Source organism: Mixophyes fleayi, chromosome 3 (assembly GCF_038048845.1).
Source record: "Mixophyes fleayi isolate aMixFle1 chromosome 3, aMixFle1.hap1, whole genome shotgun sequence".
NCBI classification, from domain to species: domain Eukaryota; kingdom Metazoa; phylum Chordata; class Amphibia; order Anura; family Limnodynastidae; genus Mixophyes; species Mixophyes fleayi.
The window spans coordinates 348,969,822-348,985,536 of record NC_134404.1 but is presented as its reverse complement, the minus strand read 5'-3'; the positions used below and the strand labels follow the sequence as shown (position 1 = coordinate 348,985,536).

The following is a 15,715-nucleotide window of genomic DNA, read 5'->3' as shown; positions in this document are numbered from 1 at the left end:
TTCATGCTAAAAAGATGTGTTGATCATTTTCACATCAAAGTCTTAATTAACATGGGATTTCTTTTCTTCAGGAAAGTTACAGAACAAAGTTGCCTCCAAAATAGCATATTGCTCATAAATCAATGCATGAACAATATGTAAATAAATACATTTACACTCCCGACATTACTAACCAGCGCAAGAGCGCCCATACATTAAATATAAAGTTTAAGATAATCTCCCTCATAAATCTGGATCTGACCTGTTCCTCGCCATCTCCCTGATAACCACCTCTCACTCTTACCTCCAAAGGGTATATTTACTAAACTGCTGGTTTGAAAAAGTGGAGATGTTGCCTATAGCAACCAATCAGATTCTAGTTATCATTTATTTACTACATTCTACAAAATGACAACTATAATCTGATTGGTTGCTATAGGCAACATCTCCACTTTTTCAAACGGACAGTTTAGTAAATATACCCCCTAGACTTTTCCCACTTATGGAACTCTATATCCCACATGACCAGAGCAGACATCAACCTTCAATTTTTCAAGCACTGGATCTCTTGAGGAATAGTGACAAGTAGTAGCATTGCAGATATATCTAATTAGTTTGTTAATGTGCTTAGACACACCTGGGATCAGTTAGCAGTAGAAGGAAAAGGTTGGGGAAGTTGGCAACTGTTACTCCTGTAATGATTTGTATCATTTGAACATTGCCACCAATAGGGGAGAATGATTGTATCCAGGAGATGACCAGATACCACTGGCAATACCTTGTATATATTTTCTTGGATACATAGATAAATGGAGCTTTTGACTTTTGTCTAATTGTGGCCTAATCATTGGGGTCAAGGACCACTCACAGTTTGCATTCCCATTTAATCTCAAGAGGTTACTTATCTTGTCAATTTGAATTTGGGGCTGATAAACTCTTGTAGATAGTGGATCTACTGGTGTTTTAGTGTATTGGGCGAGTTGAGCTTACAGCAGAAGTGCAAATGGGCTTTTGCAATGCCCCCAAAATGTACCATCTCTACACACTTTATTTCATTTAAATAATCTTGTCCTGCAAAACAAAATCTTGCAAAACTAGACAAAGCTCCTGGGGGAGAAATAAGAATATATTAAAGTTGTTAATAATCTAAATAATTGTGAGCTGAAGATTTCAGATGAATTGTATCAAGTGAATTTGAAAATATAATAGTCTAAAATGAAGCCCACCCACACAGCATCACCAGCTTTCCTTCTAGGCCTTCAAAAATGTCATCCACTGTTGTGATTTCCTTTCTAAGGGTTCAAAAAAAAAGTCTCTCCTTGGCTTTTGTCTGTCACCCTTATCCCCCCCCCCCCCCCATTGTTTACCGCCTACTTTTCTATTCCCATTTATATTTATCTGTCTACCATGTCCAGTTCCTAGTTCCACTTCTTAGTCATCACAGAAACAAAATTCTGCCTGTTTAGTAAATATATTTAGTAGACATACTGTAGGAGACTGTCTCCTTCTGAATTATAAATCTTCCTATAGCTGATAAACAGGACATGTATTTCTTTTCATATTTGAACAGCAGTTGCATTCACTGTCACAACTGTTTCTACACCACTGGAACCAGTTCAATGAGAAGATGAAATGACTTCTGTAGCACAGTTCACTAATGGATACACTTTTTATCCTTAAACATTTTATATTTAAGGATAATGGAAAAACTTACCCATTATCCTTGAAAATAAAATGTCTGATACATTTCTCTCAGTGTCTCACTGTCCAAATCCTTGTTCATAACAAACCCCAAACATCAAACAAGCTTTAAAACGACTTGCAGGACATATGGAAATAGAATACAATGTATAATGTTTACATTCCAAATATTACGTCATCAGATTAATGGCGATATTTTACATGGTCAAAGTCCACAAACTAATGGAGCAACTTATAGAAACTGCCACCGGTTGATAACCATAGAGCCATGATGAGTAGGAATGTCAACTGCTAGTGCTGTCAATAAATGGAGACTTTTAAATGTATTTTTTTAATGATTTCTATCCACATTCCCCACTTCTTCTGTAGTCTCCCCTACAGATCACTTCCTCCTCCCCAGTCTCATTTACAGACCACTTCCTCCTTCCCAGTGTCCTCTATAGACCATCACAAGTCTCCTCAACTGTCCTCTGCCCCTCTTTTTTTGTATTCTCCTCTACAGAGCAGCTCCCCTACCCCATTGTCCTCTACAGTTCACCTCCTCTCTCCCTCTGTTGTCTTCTCTACATACCAGCTTCCCCTCCCCAGGGACCTCTCTAGACCAGTTCCCCCTCCCTTTTGTCTTCTACAGACCAGTTCCCCCCTCCCCAGTGTCCTCTCTAGACCACCTCATTTTCTCAGTCTCCTTTACTATCCACCTTCCCATTCACTATGTAGTCTCCTCTACAGACTAGCTCCCCCTAGCCATGGTCCTGTAAGACCAGCTGCCCTTCCCCAGTGTCCCTACAGGTCACCTCCCCCTCTCCCTCTGTAGTCTACTCTTCAGATCAGCTCCCGCTACCCAGGATCCTGTACAGACCACCTCCTCCTCCCCAGTCTCCACTACTGTTCACCTCCCTCTCTTCCTCTGTTGTCTTCTCTACAGACCAGCTTCCCCTTCCCAGGGACCTCTCTAGACCAGTTCCTCCTCCCTTTTGTCCTCTACAGACCAGCTCCCCCTCCCCAGTGTCCTCTCTAGACCACCTCCTCCTCCCCAATCTCCACTACTGTCCACCTCCCTCTCTCCCTCTGTAGTCTTCTCTACAGATTACTCCCCCTCCTCATTGTCCTCTACAGACCGCCTCCCGCTCCCCAGTCTCCTCTACAGTCTACCTTCCCCTCTCCAGCCTCTTCTACATACCAGCTGCCCCTCCTCAGTGTCCTCTACAGATCGCCTCCCGCTCCCCAGTCTCCTCTACAGTCTACCTTCCCCTCTCAAGCCTCTTCTACATACCAGCTCCCCCTCCACAGTCTCCCCTTGGACTAATAAATATTTTTTATTGCAGGCTCTGAGACAGAACATAAAGAAGTCAAATGTTGGGAGAAGCTAGAAGTCTCCTCCAATCCTTATTGTGCCTACAAGCTAACAGATGGAAACCCAAAGTCTTACTGGCAGTCACGTGGAAATTCTGGATCCCATTTTATCACCATTTACTTGCTCCAAGGAGTGGAAATCCGGTAAGATTTTGTCAGCAATGTGTTTATTAATTTCCTCTGAGTATCGGACCTTATTTTTGTTCATCCTGGACGCCCCTAATATATAATGTATGAGCAAGAAAAAGGTGCATTGTGTATGTACAATATTGGGATATTAATTATAAGGTATTAATCAAGCATTAATGGCCAGGGTCCGATTTAATCAATTGAAGCCTGGTCGGTTATGTGACTGGGCATATTGACTTCATTTTTTTTCTCTTAACTTGGGCTCCTCAGGACAAGTACCAGCCGAATGTAACATTATTATTATTATTATTATTATTATTATTATTATTATTATTAATAACCTTTATTTATAGGACACCATATGAAGTCCACAGCACCGTACAGAGGGCAAACAAACAACAAGAAAGTATATGTTATAACAGTGCACTACGGTAAACAAATAGCACTACAACTCTCAACATAGTTACTGGGGTGCAAGGGGTATATTCAGCGCAGCTTAAATCTGTGCCTCATTAGCATGAGCTCAACTAGAAGGTTAGAGCCACTGAAAGAGGTACAAAGACAATGGAGGAGTGGAGCCCAAGTAGGAGGTGTGCAGTGTAGCTGGTAAACAAAAGTTATAGTTAATGAGAACAGGAGGGAAAAGGGCCCTGTTCACTAGAGCTTACAATTTAAAGGGAAAAGGGCAGACAAACCGTTGACACATGTTATACATGGTTAAGCCAATATAAAAGGATCGGAGGACAAGAAGCAAGAGTGGGAGAGATGGAGGATGAAATATGGTCAGGTATACTACATGATATTGTTAAGTCGAGGACTGGTAGGCTTATATAAACAGGTATGTTTTTAATGACTGTTTGAAGCTATACAGGCTAAGGGATAGTCTGATAGAATGAGAGAGATCGTTCCAGTGGTGGGGGGCAGTACGGGAGAAATTTTGGAGAAGGGAGTGAGACGTGGTTATCAGAGGGAAGGAAACTCGATGGTCATTGGTCGACCAGAGAGGGCGGTAGAGAGTATGTATGGAGATAAGGTTGGAGATGTTGGGAGCAGTGAAGTTGGAGAGAGCCTTGTACGTGAGGGTGAGGAGTTTGAAAAGGATTATGTAGGGGAAGGGGAACCAGTATAAGGTTTGGCAGAGAGGGGAGGTAGATGTGGAGCGGTTAGAGAGGAAGATAAGTCTAGCTGCAGCATTAAGTATAGATCGAAGAGGAGCGAGATGTGAGCGGGGGAGGCCAGTAAGGATAATGTTGCAGTATTCGAAATGAGAAATGATCAGAGTTTTGATGGCATCTTGGGAGAGGAAGGGTCTGATATGGGCGATGTTGAAGAGCTGGAAGCGACAGGATTGGGCAAGAGGTTGAATTTGAGAGGCGAAGGAGAGGGAGGAGTAAAGAATGACACCCAGACAGTGGAGTCGGGGAACAGAGGAGATGGTGATGTTGTCAATAGTGATAGATATTTTCAACATATGCATTGTGCAGAGTAGAAGCCACCCCTATGTACAAGCTGCATCCATTCTGATTTATTAAAGGTTTTTGTTTCCCTTAATAAAGTGGCCCCTTAGTGTGTGCACAACTTTCATTGAGGACTGGCAGTGTCTCAAACCCCATTAGAGTTGAATGTGATGAATAAGGCTTATAGTGTAACAAAACTTTACTATTCACACTCTGAGCAAAAATTGTTAAAATCAGATGATTGTGCTTACCTGCAATCATTAGGTTCAATTATGTGGCATCACACACGGTTGTGCCTCCGTTTGTCCAAGTAATTTCTGATTAGCAGCTCTCTGCACCGCTTCCACCTACCACACCATAAACTCCAGCAGAAGAGAAGGAAGGGTAGGCATGAAGAAGGGAGAAGTGGAAGATGAGGGTGGAGAACCTTAGGGCAAGAGAAAAGTAGGTGATGGGGCAGATGGGAGAAGAAGGAGGGGAACAGATGGGATGGGATGACTATGGGATAAGGGGACAGGGGGAGACATACACACAAAGATGGAGAAAGAAAGGGAAACACACCCAAAATGTGGAGACAGAGAAACATAAACTATTGGGGGTATGTGGGTAGAGAGAAACAGACATGGGGAGACAGAGACAGATGGGGAGACACTGGTACACATACAAAATTGGAGACCAAGAGAGACAAAGGTGGAGAAAGAAAGGGATAGACACACAATAAGGAGACAGATGCACCCGCACAAGGGAAGGGCAAAGTTAGAGAGGGAGGTAAACATGCAAAATTGGAAACAAACACAAGGCGGGATACAGACAAGGAGGATTTGATAGAGACAGACAGAGTGAGAGGGGAGCCACAGCCACAAGAAAAGGGTGAGAAAAACCAGGAGGATAAAATGGAGTCATAGGTGGGCAGGAGAGGAAATTGGAAATGAAGGCAGATGGGATCACCAGTTGGCAGGCTAAGCTTGGAGCAGGCATAGGCCCTGGCCATTTACAAGGGGTCTCTCAGCACTTCTTCCTCTACTGTCCGGGCCAATTACTGGGTTGGGTACACTGTCTTGTCATTTACCTATCGCTTCCACAAATTTTCATTGCCTTTATTTGTGAGATAAAGATAATGGGGGTAGGAATGGCATAGAGCTGAACTAATGTGCAGCTATCTGTAACTGCCATCCCCTTGTTAAACTTCCACCTTTTATATAACTAGTCTATAGTCTTCTGGTCAAGGACCTTTATCTGTATATCAGTGATTCGTATGATAGGAGTTTATTATTTACTTTGTTTTGGCAGAACCATGAGAGAAGAAGATTACCAAAAAGGCAGAATTTTATGTCAATATTGTTATGAGCCACGGCAGCTCACTCGTCTCTGCTTCCGGTTTGCCAAAGATGCGGGTTGCGGCGCTGAACGAGGAGGTGTCCTGGCCGCTGTCCTGGTGACGACCGGGACGCGTCCTGGTGCCTCTTTTGCGTCCCGTATCTGTGGCAGCCGGGCGCGTGTGCAGTTAATATATAATTAATTATGCACCTCCTGGGGGCTAATTATTTCCTGTTGGCCACCTTGTGAGTTTAAGGCAGGGAGGGCTTAGCCTCCCTTCCGGTAAAAGCTTCTGTGTACTGCACCAGTGCTGACTTGCTCCATCCTCTGTTATCCTGTGGATATTTTGCTTATGACCTGATTCCTTTTGTGACCTTTGGCTTTGACCTTGACCCTGCTTGTATGCTGATTGCCTCTGACCTCTGCCTGTTTATTAAATTACCCCTATCTGTACTGACCTTTGACCTGTCTTCAGTTTACCCCACTTGCTGCTGACCCACGACCTTTGGCCTGTCTCTCTTAATTGCTTTCTGTATTCTGGTTATCCTCCACCCTGGTCAACTTATTCTGATAAGCTTTTACTACCTTAAAGTTAAGTCCTTGGAGCATCTGACTACCTCCGAACAAGTCCAGGAAAGACGGCTGCTAAAGGTGAAGACCTCTATTAGCCTGGTTCTAAAAGCTTATCAAATGGTCCTAACAGCTATGTATTTTCTTGGCTGTGTTTGTGGCCTAGTGGTTAGCACTTCTGCCTTACAGAACTGGGGTCATTAGTTCAATTCCCGACCATGGCCTTATCTGTGAGGAGTTTGTATGTTCTCCCCGTGTTTGCGTGGGTTTCCTCCAGGTGCTCCGGTTTCCTCCCACACTCCAAAAACATACTGATAGGTTGATTGGGTGCTAACAAATTGACCCTAGTCTGTGTGTCTGTGTGTGTGTGTGTGTGTGTGTGTGTGTTAGGGAATTTAGACTGTAAGCCCCAATGTGACAGGGACCGATGTGAGTTCTCTGTACAGCGCTGCGGAATTAGTGGTGCTATATAAATAAATGATGATGATGAAATGTTAGATTGGTATTGTGTAATTGTATTTTGTTTATAAGGTGCTCATACCAGGGCTGGTGCTAGCATGTCTGGTGCCCCCCTTCAAAAAATTAATTTGCGTCCTCCTCTTTTATAAACTCTTTGTTCATTCAATACTGCTTTTTCTTTTAAAACAAATCCTATAATAAACTTTACTAAAGAGAGTAATACAAATAAATACTTTAAACAGCAAACATGAATTGCTATATAAATAATATAAATGAAAAATATGTATTCTTTGTAATAAGATTTTAAATTTCTGGCAAATTTGTTGGTTGTGCCTCCTCCTTCATCACACTTCTTGTCCCCTCCATCCACACTGTGCCCTCTCAATCATCACACTGGACCCCCTTCAACATCACACTATGCCAGCTGTGGCTCATCCTTTGCAGTATACCTGGCATTCCATTGGACTTTACATTTATGTTCCACTCCTTAGTGGTACTTGCTGTAACCAACGTTTACTATGTATTCTGTCTACATTGCTGAACTCCGCTGACTGTTTCTGTCCTCCTGTTTAACAGCCGTGGCCCATCATCTGCTATATACTCTGCACTCCATTGAACCATGTATTTATTTTCCACTCTTAAGTGGTAATTGCTAATATTATCATTTGATATCAGAACGGTATCTCTCTGTTCTGTTCTGTTCTCCCATCTGTCTCACTGGGAACTTCCCTGGAGGGCCGCGACCTGCAGGGTGGAAGCCGCTGGAGTCCAAATTCCCTTGCGGAAATCCCTGGTGAATACCTCCCATCCTGTTAGACTCTGCTCCTCTAGGGAAGTCTAGCCAATACCAGTTGAGACGGCAGGATCTCACTCATTTCTTTGTGTGCAAACCTGACAGCTTCAGTAAGATGGGCCACTTTGTACCATTACTTAAGTTACCTGATGCACCAACGCTGGCTTCGTTGTTCATTCAGCATATTTTACGGTTACACGGTCTTCCTGAGGACATCATCTCTGACCATGGTTCCCAATTTGTCGCCCACTTTTGGAGATCTTTCTGAAGCCTGCTGGGAATGAAGGTTAGCCTGTAATCCACTTACCATCTGCAATCCAAAGGCCAGACAGAAGGAACTAATCAGACCTAGGAACAGTACCTTCCGCTTATATATTTCCAAACTTCATGATAACTGGTCCTCTCTACTCCTGTGGGCTGAATTTGCCTAAAGCACATCTTGTCATTCCTCAACCCGCATAGCTCCGTTTTTTTTTGCAACCACGGTTTCCATCCCAGGGCGAATACTGTCTCCTCTATTATATCTCCTGGTGTTTCCAGAATTCCTTCTACTGCCTCACGACTCAGAGCTATTTGTAAGAAAGTCCACTCTGCTTTGCTCCAGGCCTCCCTCAGGTTAAAGTCCTTATCGGATCGCCATCGTAGAGCTTGCTCTTTTAATTATCAGAGCTGATAACACAGACACCGACTTGATAGACAAAATATGGCCGAACGTGAGTTCACTGATATTAATAAAATGCAGACTTACTTGAATAATGACAAGAGAATTATCCAACTGTGTTCTCCAACATCCCGATCAGAAGTAATAACGGCACTGCGTTTTTACGTCATTGAAAATGGTGACCGCCATATTAGAAGTTTTAAAACGGCAATTCCGGCTGACCATCCCTAATCCTAATCCGATCCCTAACCCTAACCTGATTTCTAACCCTAACCCGATACCTAACCCTAGTCCGATTCCTAACCCTAAACCTAACCCAATCCCTAACCCTAATTCTAACTCGATTCCTAACCCTAACCCGATCCCTAACCGTAACCCTAACCCGATCCCCAACAGTAACACTTACCTTACATGACAGCCAGCATTGCCACTTTAAAGGTGGCAATAACGCGGTTGCCATTTTCAATGACATAAAAACGTAGTGCCGTTATTACTTCTGGTCGGGCTGTTGAAGAACACAGTTGGATAGTTCTCTTCTCATTATTCAGGTAAGTCTGCATTTTTTTAAGTCGGTGAAGTCACATTCAGGCATATTTTGTGTATCAAGTCGGTTTTGGTGATATCATTACCACCATTTCATTGTTCTATCTTGAATACTGTTGTTTCTTCTAGAGAATTCAATTGGCACAGATCACACAGACCACAGCCAGTCAATATGGATGGAGGCAACAAATTCATTGTGGAAAAAATTCTGGACTCCAAGAAAGTTCAAGGGCAGATTCATTTCCTAGTACACTGGAAAGGCTATGGCCCGGAGGAGTAATCTTGGGTTCTGCAAAGGCGCCTTGACGCTGACAAATTCCTCAAAGGGTTCTTTACAAAGTTTCCCGGGAAACCAGGATGTTGGGGTGCCTCGACCCCTCCTCAAGGGGGGGTACTGTTATGAGCTGCGGAAGTGCCTCTAGCCGCTGTGACTTGCTGTTTCAGGCTGACTGCGTCCCGGCCCTCTCCATGGTGACCGGGACATTACTTCCAGTTTTGGGCCAGCTGTTGTTGAGGCAACGGCCGGGACACTCTGCTGCTAAATCGCCGTGTCCCGGTGTGAGGGGCAGCCGGGCGTATGCACAACACCTCTCAAATAATTAATCAGCCTCCTGAGGCTGATTTGGCCTGCTGTGCCTCCTGGGTTTTGATTGGTCCCCCTATGTATTTAAGGCTGGAGGGGCTTAGCCTCCCTGCAGGTTATAGCGTTCGGTTCCTGTTTGTTGACCTGCTTCTGTGTGTTGTGCTGATTTCTGGATTGATTTTTCTTCTGGATTGATTTTTCTTCGGATCATTTCCTGAACTGTGATTCTTTGCTGGGGCCCTGACTCTTTGCTTGTGACTCAGATATCCTTGTTTTCTGCCGGCCCTGACTTTTGCCTGAACCTGACCTCGCTGCATGGTTCTGTCCTTTGACCCCGGCTTGCTCCTGACCACTGTTATTTCCTGTCATCACCTTCTATCCCTCAATGCGGTGATATTCATAAGCTGAGACTATGCTGTGTTTAAGACCTGGGGGCATCTAATTACCTGTGTACCTGTGAGCATAACAAGCTCTATGGGAAAGGCGGCTGCTATAGGTAAAGACCGCTACACCTAGTTCTGCAAGGTTATTATAATTAGCCGTTATCTGTAGTACATGTATCATATATGCTGCAAGGTCATACACATATCTCATGACTGTTTAGATGGGTGTAGTACCTATTATCGGTACTGACAGCACCAACACAGAACAGAACAACATGAGGATTCCGAATGAAGACTACAGCGACCTGTGAAAAAACCTTCTTACCGGAATGCAGAAGACTTCACATCACGACTCCCTGTTTTGCCGGCTTGAGAAAATGACGTCATCGGGAAACGCGACTTGGCTTAAAGCGGCGTTGGACGGACCCGCCTGTCATTTATGTAAAGTAAGTACTGTTTAAGGGATTAGGGGTGTTAGGGATATTAGGGTTAGAAGTTAGGGTTAACCCTAATCCTAACCTTAATCCCTAACATAGTACTTGCTTTACATAAATGACAGGCGGGTCCGTCCATCGCTGCTTTAAGCCAAGTCTCGTTTCCTGATAACGTAATTTTCTCAAACCGGCAAGACAGGGAGTCGTGATGTAAAGTCTTCTGCATTCCGGTAAGTAGGTTATTTCACAGGTCGCTGTAGTTTTCATTCGGAATCCTCATGTCATTCTGTTCTGTGTCGGGGTAGTCAGTATTTTGAAACTGACTACCACCGGTTTAGATACACTTGCTTACAAACACATTACACAGTGTTAATAGTCATAAGTTTGGAGCGTGACTTCAATATACGTTTCCTGCAGTGAACTTCATTATGTTCTGTTTTTTTCTTTTCTGAATTGTCCTGCATAATGCACACACATAACATCCTTCCTCTGCTGTACGTGTTCGTGTTTCATAAAGAGCTATCTTCTCTCAATTTTACTCTTCTTCCGGAAGCAGTGTTGCTGGCTGCAGCAACAGCACAGATGCAGGGAGTGCGTCACGCGTAAGCCTCTTTGGTATGCCTCACACAGAGACCCTGGAAACTGCCCATTGCACTGTGACCTAAATGCAACACCATCACTGCATTTTTGCCTGGGTTACAGTTCTGTGTATCTGGATCATTCTAGACCACAGTAGCTGTGACGACAGGGATGTTATAGACTGCTTTCAGTAAGGTACTGAAAGGTAATACGGGCATTCTGCCATAGAATGAAGATTTCCTTTTGCGGATGAAATATAAACATTTCACATAGGGGCAAAACTAATTAATCAATGTACAGGCTATATGTGGTGTGTCTCTACTCAAACGTAGCTTGGTTGCCACATTTCCTGAGAGTGCCAATGACCTCTTCATGATGAGACAATCAGTGATATGGCAGTGATTATTTGAGAGGCAAAGTGAACAGGAGTGGCTACTAGGTAAGTATATAATATAATAACTCTACATATTAATCTGTAGTATAAATTGTGAAGATACGTGGTTCCCAAATCACTCGGACACGGTATTAGGGGAAAAATAGAAGGATGATTCATTCTGCTGAACAGGATTAAATACAGCATGGCCCCGTAATGATAACAGGTCCAACAAATGAGGAAATCAGTTCAAATAATTCCAGTGAGATATGTTTCACAGCCAGGCCCTGATTAAGGGTTCTGGCCGCCCTAGGCTAATACGGCCGCAGCGCCCCCCTTCCCCGAATATATAGGTGTATAGGAACACTCCTGAATATGAATGTTTAGGTGTGTTCTCCAGCATTCAGATTTAGACAGATTCTGCCATTGTCTCTTACCTGTTCTTGCTCTTCTCTCTTGCAACTTTGTTATCCTCTAGATGGCTTCTGGAAAGTTGGTGTCCTGTTTTGAAAGTGCAAAAAATGTATTATAATGCAAAATGTTAACAAACCCTGAATGATTAGGCCCTTTAGTTAAAACAAACACTCCATTATGGCCAGCTAAAAGTACCCCGTTGTACAGGCATATATAAGCAATATCTGAATATTTGTGGTCAATCAAATACAAACCTCTACCAGCCCCATCTCACTAATATTTAGTATTCTAGTGATTGCTGAGACCACAGAGAGCATCCATGTGACCACCACACAATCATGAGATTATGCCCTCCAAAGCTGCTCTATTTTTTAAATACCCCCTGCAGCAATTTTCCTTAACCACCCCCCCCCCACAGCCATTTTCCTTAACCCCTGCTGCAGCCATTTTCCTTACCTCCCACCCTGCATCTATCCCCCCTGCAGCTATTTTCCTTACCTCAACTCTGTAGCTATCCCCCCCCCGTCACATCAAAACTCCCCCAGTCACATATATCAGCCCCCCTCCTCTGCCCTCCTTCACACATATCAACCTCTCTACCTCCCTATAGATTTTCATGGCAGCACCCCCCCCCCCCCCTCCCACCCTATAGATTTGTATGACAGTCCCCCCTCTCCCTCCCTATACATATGCATGTCAGTCCCCCCTCTCCCTCCCTATAGATATGCATGGCAGTCTCCAGTTTCCCTCCGTATAGATATGCATTGCAATGCCCCCCCTCTCCCTCCCTATAGATATGCATGGCAGTGCCCCCCCCTCTCCCTCCCTATAGATATACATGGCAGTGCTCCCCCTCTCCCTCCCTATAGATATGCATGGCAGTGCCCCCCCTCTCCCTCCCTTTAGATATACATGGCAGTCCCTCCCTTCACTTACCTGTAGTTGTGCCAGCGTCGCTCCTCACTCCTCAGATCAGCAGACAGGAAGTGAAGACGTCCTGCTTCCTGTTGCTGACCACTGACCACCAATGCTTTTGATCGTCGAGACCTCCAACAGTCTACTGTACGCTGAAAGGTGGCCGGGGCATTCTTCATTCCGCAGGGCATGGCAGTAAACTCAAATAGTCCAAAAGGAGTGGTGAATGCATACTGCCCCTGTACCTCCCTGGTAAGGGTATCTGCAAGTACCCCTTACTAAGGTCCAGCGTGGACACATAGAGAGCCGCCCCAGCCTGTCTAGCAGCTCATCTACCCGGGACATGGGATACGCGTCTGTCACCGTCACTTCATCAGTTTCCTATAATACACGCAGAAGCGTGTACTCCGGTCTTTCTTGGGCACTAACACCACACTGGCCGCCCAGGGACTATTGGATGGTATAATGAACCCCAGTGCCAGCATTTCATCAATCTCTTATTTGATCATATCAAGCACCTCGGGACTCGCTCGATACGCGGGTTGCCGAATAGGCCGAGCCTCCCCGGTGTTGACATGATGGGACACTACATGAGTGCGTCCAGTCCTGCTGGTGAACTGAGGCCGCTCTACCTCCAATACTCCCTTCATCTGTTGAGTCTGGGCTCTTGTTAACTGCTGGCCTATGGGCACCGCCTCCACCCCTAGGTCCTTTTTGGTTGCTGCGAGAATGTGGGGTATGGGGTCAGTCTCGGGGTCGGGGCAGCAGATTGCCACGGCCCCTATTTCCCGGGTGACGTACTCTTTTAACCTATTAATGTGATAGGTACCCACCCGCTTCCCGGTTCGATCTAGTGCAATAACGTAATCTACCCGGTCCTGTCTGTCCACTACGGTATAGGGCCCTGCCCAGGTCGCCTGTAACTTGTGCTTTCTGGCAGGTACTAGCACCATCACTTTCTGTCCAACTTCTAACTCCCTTTCTCAAGCCCCCTGGTTGGATCTTCACTGCCGTTCCTGCGCCCCCAAAGTATGGTCATGAGCGAGCTGCATCAACTTCTGCAGTCTATCCCTTATTTGTGGATTTCCCCTGACGGATCCTGAACATTACGGAGTTCCCCTGATGGATCCTGAACCGCGTCCTCCTCTTCCTCCTCCTCACCAGGGTTTTCTACGTCCCACCAATTTTTTGATTAGGGACACTGTGGTATCCATTGAGTTGATTTAAATTTTTCTTGTCTGACAAAGTTCCTGCAGGATTCCTTTCTTGGTGTTTCTGTATGTTTGTGCTGCTGTCTCCATCCTGCTGCCTTTACAATTCTGTGCTTGTCACTGAGTAATCCCACCGCTCAGTCTGTCTACCTCCTACAACCCTAATGTCATATGTTAAGCTGAATTTTTGTTGTTTGATTATTCACACGCATTGATTTTGTGCTAGTATTCTTCCTAACTGTACTTGCTAGTTCTTAACTATTCATATATGTTGTAGTATGCTTAATTGTATTAATGTATCTGTTATTTATTGTATTCATGTATGTCATATATGTACAATGATTGTCTGGGATCCTATAAATAAATAATGATATTAAAATCCGTGACCTATATCGCTGGACTAGATTTGCTTTAACTCATACGTATATGCTGCGCCTTCAGATTCCCAGGAAGAGGATCTTCACTGGGAACACCTTGGGGTGTATCTGAATGGCATTCACCTAAAGGTGTGTGTCATCAGGTTTGACCTGGGGCAAGTTATGGACGTCATTAAACTCTTTTCAGAAATTGTTCAGTTGTATAATTTTTTGGTTAAATGTTTACAAAGGAGAAGGAATATGGCGCCTAATAGTGTAGTAGTTAGGAGTTAGATCCAGTGCACTAGGTGGTAATTATTATGCGTACCAGATATTAGAGTGAGTGAGGCACATCTATATTAAGATCTCAAATGCACAACTTTTGTCTTGACGGGCTCCAAAACATACAGCAAGAAAGAGAGAACAACCAGAGATAGTGTATTATCTTCTATAACTATCAGTATAACACCCGGCGGTAGTCATTAGATTGATGCAGAAAACTCAGACATCTGTATCCCCGACAAGATGAGCCCAAACCTGTATTTACCGACACATCTCTAATAGCGATATCTTGAAAAAAGATTTCAAACAATTCCGAGGACTGAACGTGCTGGCAGACTTCATAACGTCCCTTTCAAGGGACACGCTGTGAGCACAGTCCTGATCCTCCTGATGAAGTTTTAGATAAGAAACCCATTGAGGTATTTAAAGGACTCATTGACTGTTTTATTATTCCATCTGTATATGACCTATCTACCATTTATTCCTGTAGTTACTGAACCTGCTTTGGGCAGCAATAACTTGTTAATCAGCATATGGGGAGGCTATGGAGGACCCCCTGCCATTCTGATGAGACGGCGACCATAGGACTCCGGATAAGTGCAATTGTTTGTGTGTTTTGTGCATATATTGTAGGCGTACTCTATTTAAAAATGTTTTTGATACAATATACTATACTATATGGTTTATTATATTTTTTCTGGTTGGAGCTTTACAGCGAACTCAGAGGACAAACGGTACCGGGTGTAATACAGATAAGCATGATTGTTTCTTCTATCTGGTACGCATACACACATTCGGTGGAATGTGTGTATGGTTGTTATCTCTTTCTTGCCGTATGTTTTAGAGCCATCAAGACAAAAGTTTGTGAATTTGGGACCTTAACATAGATGTGACTCACTCACTATTATTTCTGGTACGCATAATAACAGGGCTGCCAAGAGGAATTCAGGGCCCGGGTACAACAAATTCATGAGGCACCCCCTCATAGTCGAGTAAGCCCCCAAAAAGGGCGGCGCAAAAACATTTGTGGGTGTGGTCATACATTCAGAGGCGTGGCAATGCGCCGTTGGGGTGTGGCTAGCCTAACGTCGGCGCAAAATTTTTCGGAGGTGTGGTCATGCATTTGGGGGCGTGGCAAATACGCCATTGGGGCGTGGCTAACATCAAAATCACTAGGCTCTCAATTCGCCGGAGCGTCACATATGTCCAAGCACTCCTGACTT

At 44.3% G+C, this 15,715-nt stretch overlaps 1 protein-coding gene across 4 annotated transcripts in view; it reads left to right on the top strand.

Annotated features, from left to right (window-relative positions):
- The window catches only part of LOC142145060 (cullin-9-like), a 152,283-nt gene that overhangs the window by 120,288 nt on the left and 16,280 nt on the right, over positions 1-15,715 (top strand). For all 4 annotated transcript variants that reach the window (XM_075204535.1, XM_075204537.1, XM_075204538.1 and 1 more), the window contains one exon: positions 3,006-3,177. In XM_075204535.1, coding sequence (XP_075060636.1) covers positions 3,006-3,177 — 172 coding nt within the window. The remainder of the gene's footprint in view (positions 1-3,005; positions 3,178-15,715) is intronic.